This window comes from Nannospalax galili, unplaced genomic scaffold (genome assembly GCF_000622305.1).
Source record: "Nannospalax galili isolate Female #2095 unplaced genomic scaffold, S.galili_v1.0 scaffold676, whole genome shotgun sequence".
In the NCBI taxonomy this organism is placed as follows: Eukaryota; Metazoa; Chordata; class Mammalia; order Rodentia; family Spalacidae; genus Nannospalax; species Nannospalax galili.
In genome coordinates, this window is record NW_008337446.1 from 195,568 (window position 1) to 203,564 (window position 7,997).

At 40.8% G+C, this 7,997-nt stretch overlaps 1 protein-coding gene across 1 annotated transcript in view; it reads left to right on the top strand.

Annotated features, from left to right (window-relative positions):
• Saraf (store-operated calcium entry associated regulatory factor) overlaps positions 1 to 7,014 on the top strand; it is a 24,057-nt gene extending 17,043 nt beyond the window's left edge. Inside the window, exons 3-6 of the mRNA XM_008832596.2 lie at positions 1,381 to 1,795; positions 3,754 to 3,895; positions 4,494 to 4,648; positions 6,200 to 7,014. Of these exons, the coding sequence (XP_008830818.1) occupies positions 1,381 to 1,795; positions 3,754 to 3,895; positions 4,494 to 4,648; positions 6,200 to 6,225 (738 nt within the window). The 3' untranslated portion in view covers positions 6,226 to 7,014. The remainder of the gene's footprint in view (positions 1 to 1,380; positions 1,796 to 3,753; positions 3,896 to 4,493; positions 4,649 to 6,199) is intronic.
• The last annotated feature ends 983 nt before the right edge of the window (positions 7,015 to 7,997 follow it).

The following is a 7,997-nucleotide window of genomic DNA, read 5'->3' on the forward strand; positions in this document are numbered from 1 at the left end:
TTTATTTATGTATGTATGTATGTATGTATGTATTTATTTATTTATTTATTTATTTATTTATTTATTTATTTATTTATATTTTTGACTTTTTGAGACAGGGTCTCCCTGTAGCTCCAACTGGGAGCTACCCTAGAGATCTGCTTACTTCTGCCTCAAGAGTGCTTGGATTAAAGGTGTGGGCCACACCACACCTGACTACTTATTTAGGAACATGATCTTACTATGTTGCCCTAGCTGGTCTGGAACCAGATGTACACCCTAAGCTGGCATTGAACCATGCAACCTCCTATTTTGGCACTCTTAAGTGTTTACATAAATTTGGACCATCATGTCTGGTTACTTACTCTTTCACCCCCTCTCTCTAAGATAGAAAATCTGGGGACTAACGTGGATTATTTTTGAAGTTTAAAAAATCTTTTATAAAAAGCTAATGAGGATTACATAGAATCGGGCTCTGTAAAGTCAGTCCTTGGTTTTTATAAGATCAGTGTAGAAAGTTTTGTTGTGCAGAGGTGATCTGTTTCTGATGCTGAATGCAGCTGTCAGATCTTATCTACATGATGTTGATTTTTTAAGACCCAACATCTAAATTACCCACTTTTAAAGACAGCGTCTTAGACAACAGTGACAAGAAGTTGCTGTTTTGAAATTTTGATTAATGTTTATAAATTATGGAATATCTAATGTTCACAAAAAATGTATAGGAGCTAGAGAAGTGGCTCAGTGGTTAAGAGCACTGACTGCTCCTGCAGAGGACCCAGGTTCAGTTCCTAGCACCCACATGGCAGTTTACAACTGTCATTAACTCCAGTTCCGGGGGATCCAACTGTGGGCATTGCATGCAGTGGTACTCTTGCATACATGCAGACAAAGCATTCATGCATGTGAAATAAAAGAAAATTTAAAGAACACACACACACACACACACACACACACACACACAAACACAAACAATGTATCTGTAGGGAATAAAGAAGAGTAATAAAATGGATGCCCATATTCCCCCCACCTACCTTAAGAAGTAAACCACAGCTGGGCGTGGTGGCCCATGCCTTTAATCCCAGCACTTGAGAGGCAAAGGCAGGTGGATCTCTGTGAGTTCAAGGACAGCCTGGTCTACTGGTCTACGTGGTGAGTTCCAGGCCATCTGGGACTACAGAGAGACCCTGTCTCAAAAAGACCAAAAGAAAAAAAAGAAGCAGACCACTAGCACCCCACCGAAGCTCAGTGCCCTCCCCAACATGTAGGGATGGTTGTCCTATCATGTTGCCCATTCTTTTGCTTCACTGTGCAGTTTTATGACAGCTGTCCAGTCCATATAATATATATTGAAAGAAAAAATCTTTTGGTTCTTGGAACCTGTTTCTGTTTCCTTCACAGTGGGAATGTAAGACTGATTTAGATGTCGCATACAAATTTGGCAAAACTGTGGTGAGCTGTGAAGGCTATGAGTCCTCTGAAGACCAGTATGTACTAAGAGGTTCCTGCGGCTTGGAGTACAACTTAGATTATACAGAACTTGGCCTGAAGAAGCTGAAGGAGGCTGGAAAACACCAGGGTTCCTCGTTCTCTGATTATTACTCAAAGTTGTACTCTGCAGATTCCTGTGGCATTGGCGGATTGATTACCATTGGGGTGCTTCTTACTGTTGCCTATGTGGTTTATAAGCTGTTCCTTAGTGATGACCAGTGTTCTCCTCCACCGTATTCTGAGTATCCCCCATATTCCCAGCGCTATCAGAGATTTACCAATGCAGCAGGACCACCACCCCCAGGTTTCAAGTCCGAGTTCGCAGGTATGTTTCCCTGTTGCAGGCCAGTAAATGGGGTGAATGTGCTGTAGTGAATCTTGTGTTTGTGAAGTAGAGAATAATTGCACTATGACACAAAAATTAGTCGTTTTTATTTTTTACTCAGGTAAAAATAAAATCCCTTTTAATAAATTTATTATTATGTGTGCATGATATGTGTTGGGGGCATGTGTGCATGGAGTACATGTGATTGGATGACAACTTTATGGAGTTGGTTCTCTCCTTTATATGGGTTCTGGGGATCCAACTCAGGTCTTCAGCAAGTGCCTTTTACCCACAGCGTCATTTCACTGGCCCCATTTTACTTCTAAGTGCATTATGATTACTATTTTTTAAAGGTGTTTAATTAGTGCCAGGCATGGTGGCACATGTGTTTAATCCCAGCACTTGGGAGACAGAGGCTGGCAGATCTCTGTGAGTTGAAGGAGACTATTTGCCATGGCCATAGGATAGGTAAAGATTCCTTAGAATGCAAAAAATACTAGCTATGAGAGGAAAGAGGAATAGATTAGACATCACTTAACATTTATTCATCAAAAGACACTATTAAGAGAGCAAAAGGGCAAGCCACAGACTGGGATAAAGTATTTGTGAAACATACCGCCAATAAAAAAATGTATCTAGACTATAAGGACATGAACAAATATGAGAAAAGACAGCCCCATTTAACAATCAGCAGAGGGGACTGGTGAGATGCCTTAATGGGTAAAGATACTCACTGCCAAGCTGAACGACCTGAGCTTAATCTCCAGAATTCACATAGTAGAAGGAGAGACCTGATGCGTGCTACCTCCAGTGCAGCAGGGTGGTGGCATGCATGCCCATCCCAAGTAAATAATAAATAAAAAAATGTAATAGGACAGTAAAAGGAAAGGGCTGAGAATTCAGAGTCATGGCCAGTACAACTGGAAGGGTGCTTAGTTAATATTAAGTTAGGTCTTTAGGGAAATGCAGATACAAACGACCAGGAGATTATTTTTAACCACCACAATGAGTAACATCTAGAGTACCAAGAATTGGCAAAAGTAGAGAGTGGAACTTTTGTACTTTCCAGTAGGAGTGGAAATTGTAAAACACTTTGGAAAAGTATCAATATCTACTAAAAGCAGTACATGTCTGCCGTGTGCTCAGGATTCTATTCCTGTTTACCTAAGAACGTGAAGGCACATGTGCATGAAGACACAGAGCGGGCAAATTAGGCATACTACAGGAGGATGCATAGAATAGTGTGTGCTCTTCTGAGGCATATCGATAGGGAGGGAGACACAAAATAGTATGCATATGATGCTATGTATAAAAAGTTCAGGAACTGGCAGAACTAAAGTGTAAGAGAAGTCTGAACAGTGCTTATCTCCAATGGAGGTGGGTATCGGGAGCTCTCAGAGCTTTGTAGGGTGCTAAAATGGCTTATTGATGTGGGTGGTAGTTAGATGGAAGGTTCATAGGAACAAATTTATTGTGCCATATGTATGTGTAAGATTAGCATGCTTTCCTCTAGAATTGATATTATCTATCAATTTTTACAGTTTCTTCTAAGCAGAAGATGTTTATGTGGTCCTTTTAAGCGCCATCATCCCGGTTGATAAATATCTGACTGCTTTCTTTCATTAGAGAGTCAGGTACAGCTCTCACTTGCAAATCTTAGAGATTTTCAGTGTGGAAAGGAAGTAACTGAAAAGTGGTATAATTTTCAAAAACTGATCTTGAGCAGGGGAGATATGATCCAATAGGGTGACCCTCCTTGCAGTCCTCTTGTCTTTGGGGAACATGTTCTTGAGTTATAAACCAGTATTTCACAATACCTATTTGAATGCAACTTGTTCATCAGTTGAGGGCTGAGCATTATTAATAATGCTGTATAGGTGAGATAGTTGCAATGTCATCTGAGCTTTTGTGTGTTAATTTAAGTGGGGCACATAATCTGATACATACTTTTGTTTTAGGACCGCAGAGTACTGGCCATGGCACAGCTTCTGGTTTTGGGAGTGCTTTTGCAGGACAACAAGGATGCGACAGCTCAGGGCCAGGATTCTGGACTGGTCTGGGAGCTGGAGGATTGTTAGGATATTTGTTTGGCAGCAACAGGTAAGCTTGGCCTTAGTCTCATTTGCCCTTGGTTCCTTCAAGGGGTTTTGGTTTGTTTACAGTTTGACTGCATTTGGTTTTGTAAGGAAAACAAATGAAGGTGACTTTACCCTATCCCATCTGATTCTTTGAGTGTAGGGAAGACACACAATATAGGCTTTGGCATATTATTTTCTTTCATTGTTTTCCTTCCTATGTCATCATCACAGAGAGGAGAAAGAGACATCTAAGAATGTGAAAAGGTGAAGACACAGCGTTGGGGAAGGGACAGTTAGCAGCCTGGTTTGGTAGAATGATAGAGGCAAGCCTGGAAGGAGTCTGGGGCCAGGTGGGATGTCTTGATTATTAACCGTGCTTTAAGTTCAGGTTTTGATTGTGAATTTAGAAAGAAAGAACATTTATATCCTGTCACTTCTCCCACATTTGTTACCTTAGCAGGGCAGAAACATCAAATTTAGTTCCCAATAACCCTGATATATCAGAACACTCAGGAAAAGATTCTTGATAACGATGCTGTTTTTGATGGTTTAGGAATAGGGAAGTAGTTCAGAATTATAGTCAGAAGAAAGATGCCTAACCTGCTTTTCTGTCTTTAAAGGGCAACACCACCCTTTTCAGACTCGTGGTACTACCCATCTTACCCGCCTTCGTATGCCAGCTCATGGAACAGTCGGGTCTACTCTCCTCTTCGTGGAAGCGCAGGGAGCTATTCTGCATGCTCCAACTCAGATACAAAGACCAGGACAGCATCAGGTAATAAATACAGAAGTTCCTTTATTTAGCAGGGAAATACAGAAATGATCTCAAAACACAAGATGTCTATATACTTAGTAATTATGACTCTTTGGTATGCTCACCAAAAATATGAATAGCACAGTCATCTGACATTAAAACTTAATTTAGATTCATTCTTTTATCACACTCCAAAATATTTCCCTAGAGTGGTTTTAATTTAAACCTTCCTGGCTATTAGTTCCCACAATGTTTAACTCTCAGAATCTTTTATGAAATTCAGGATAATCCAAAGAATATATTGAGTTATAAATAATTGTCCAAAATATGATGATGTTTACTATAAAGAGTGAAGAGGATGTTTTATTGAAAGCAGAGGTGCAGTGTGAAAAACAGTAACTGGAGTTGAGCATCCAGCTAATTGTTGAGAAGTGTTGGGAAATGAGACATTCGAGGATTGTAATGGATTCAGCTTGGCTTTTTCAGAAGCAGCTGTAGAACAGTGAATCATTCTTAAATTGATAGAAACATATATTTATGCTTAAAAATGAAAGTGGAATTTTGAGAGCTGGTTTGGATAGAAATTCCACAATCACTTTTTATGTACTAAAGCTGAACCTATGCATACCTACCACCCAGCAGTTTTACTCAGTACAGTCATCTTCCCTATCTGGGGAATTAATTGGTTCCAGGATCAGCCAGGATGGATATTCACGTCCCTTACATAAAAACGGCATAGTCTATGCCTATAACTCCTGTGTCCTCCCAGGTGTTCTAAATCACCTCTGAATTTCATGCAAACTCTATGTAGTTGTTATATGTTAGGGGATGACGACAAGGAAAAGGGAATGTATGTGCACTACAGATATATTCCCCCCCCCCAATTTTTTTTGAGGCAGGGTCTCCCTGTAGCCCCAGCTGGCCTGGAACTTGCTATGTAGACCAGGCTGGTCTCCATCTCACAGAGATCAGCCCGCCTCTACCTCTTGAGTGCTGGGAGGAACCATGCCTGACTCCAAAATATTTTTAACGTTAGATGGTTGAGTCCATGGATGTGGAACCTGGAGATAAGGAGGCACAGCTGTATTGTAGCAACAGAAGTACTTACACTTCTCTGTGCTGACAGATAGGCACAAGATCGTTCAAAACTATTGAGTGCCTGTTACCTGTATGTGGGTGTGATGGGCGGGTGGTATTCAGTGAAAGTGCATAGCTCCCTTCCCCCACCTGTCTTCTGTTTACTGCTGCAGTTGTGAGAGGTAGCAGGGCATGTTTATGTGCCATTGACCTCTCTGCCTCTCTGGCTTAGACTTTGCATGTTGGTTATCGATGCTAGCTTGCAGTAGACTACATACCCTTTCTTTCCTGAGTGACAGCTATTCACAGCAAGTGTGAGCATTTAGATGGCAAGTTCTACACTGCTCTGCACAGTCCTATCTGGTGCATTGTAACCCCCCTCCATATCTTTCGTACTCATTTGCCAATAATAAACATGCACTACCTTTTGTAATTTTATAAGCAGTTTTAATGTATTTTGAAAAGCTAATACAGATTTTATTCTTTCCATTCTAGGATATGGTGGCACTAGAAGGCGATAAGGTTGAAAGCTGAAGGCTAACACTGGGTGCAAAGTTTCTGATTTTTCATCACTTTCTCTTTAAAGTGCTACCTGCTAACAGCTGGAGAATGGGAATATCCAGATTCTGTGGTGTTTTGTTCTTGTATAGCTTCTTGTATCCTATTGTTTGTGGCTAGGAGTTGATATGTGACATTGTGCTTATGTATTGTATGTTACTTTAACATGCAGGTGTATGTGCATTGCTATTTTTGAAGCTGGTGGTTACTATGGAATGCTGAAACTGCCTTGTTTATTTATATAACCTGTAATGCCAGAGGAAGCATTTAGAATGAAGGCATTATACCCTGGAGAGGTTTATTATGCCCTGAGCTGGTTTTAGTTGATGGGTCATTACTTCATAAACAGTAATACTTTATTTGGTATTAAAATATGTGGTGTTTGCAGTTCTTCAAACATTTAAACCAAGTTTTGGACTACTAATTAATACTGATTCGCAGTTTCTATCCACTTTTGGACTCCAGAACTTTGACTCTTTCTGTGGTAGTGGCATTTGGTGAGTGAGTACTACCTTTTCTTGGTAGAAAATAAGAAAATAAGGTTGCTGTGAATGATTGTACGCTGGCAGAAACGGTTGAAATCTGTATTTTTCCACTTCCCAAGTGGCAAAATTCAAATGCTTCAAAAGACTTTCAATAGCAAAAGCATGCAGTTCTCTGTGGAATCTTAAATCTTGTTAAATCTTGTTTAATAGTCTGTTCCAGTCTTAAATTAATATGACAATAAATTAAAGTAAAAGGTAGTATTCTCATTCTTTGTCCTCAGCACAGTAGGCCTTTTCCCTTTGCTGGGAGGAATGGGACTCCTGCAGGGGCTGCTTCTGTAGATGCACATTCCCTGTGGTGGTCATGTCACTGATCTCGGCTCCATTGCTGCCGGCTTCACAAGAAAACAGAGACGGAGACTGGCAGAAAAACATGAGTTTTCTTACAGGTTGGGCTGGAGCTGGGACTAGAGAGACATTTTTAGTCTCTCCCTTTGCCATGGCAGCTCCACTGTGACTTGTGTGTTGTCTTTTTATCACACATCAAGTACCAGCTGTGTGGCAGATGTTTTAAAAAAGTAATTTAGGAGTAGTATGGGATCTTTTTTAAAGAGTTAATCTTCAAGTCTTTGAATCTATCAAAGATTACTTTTTATGTAAGTTTAAGGGAGAGCACTGATTGGGGAAGGATGCAGTTCTAAGTAGAAGCCAGGGAAACTGAACCCAAGTTCTGCTGTCTTGCCAGGAGAAACAGCCCCACCTCTGAGAAGGTTGACCCTGCCTTGCCTGAAGGGCCTGTATGTGAACAGTCTCTTCAGAGATGTTCCCTGCAAGGCACTGTTAACTCTTTGCAGAACCTGTTCCTGCCACTCTGCTTTGCATCTAGACCTGTAATGACCCAGTTCCAGGAGGTACCACGGGGTACTGGGCAAATAGGAACCACTTCTAAACACTGCTGGATTGGGCACAAAGCCTTCAACACATGAGGCCTTTGAGGACACACTGCATATCCGAACCACAGCGATCTGTTTATCCTGCTAAAACTTAATACTATTTAACTTTCTCCTAGTCTTTTCCCAAGTAATGCATGCTGTTTACTATGGTAAGCGTCATTGAGGAAAGAAACTACCAGATGCTCAAAGGCTTTTTGCACATGATTTCTGAACCTATAGGAATGTCTGAAATATCACTGTGGAGCACCTGTCAGAGTAGGGCTTGTGAGAGTTAGGTAACCAATAAAATTTTTTAGC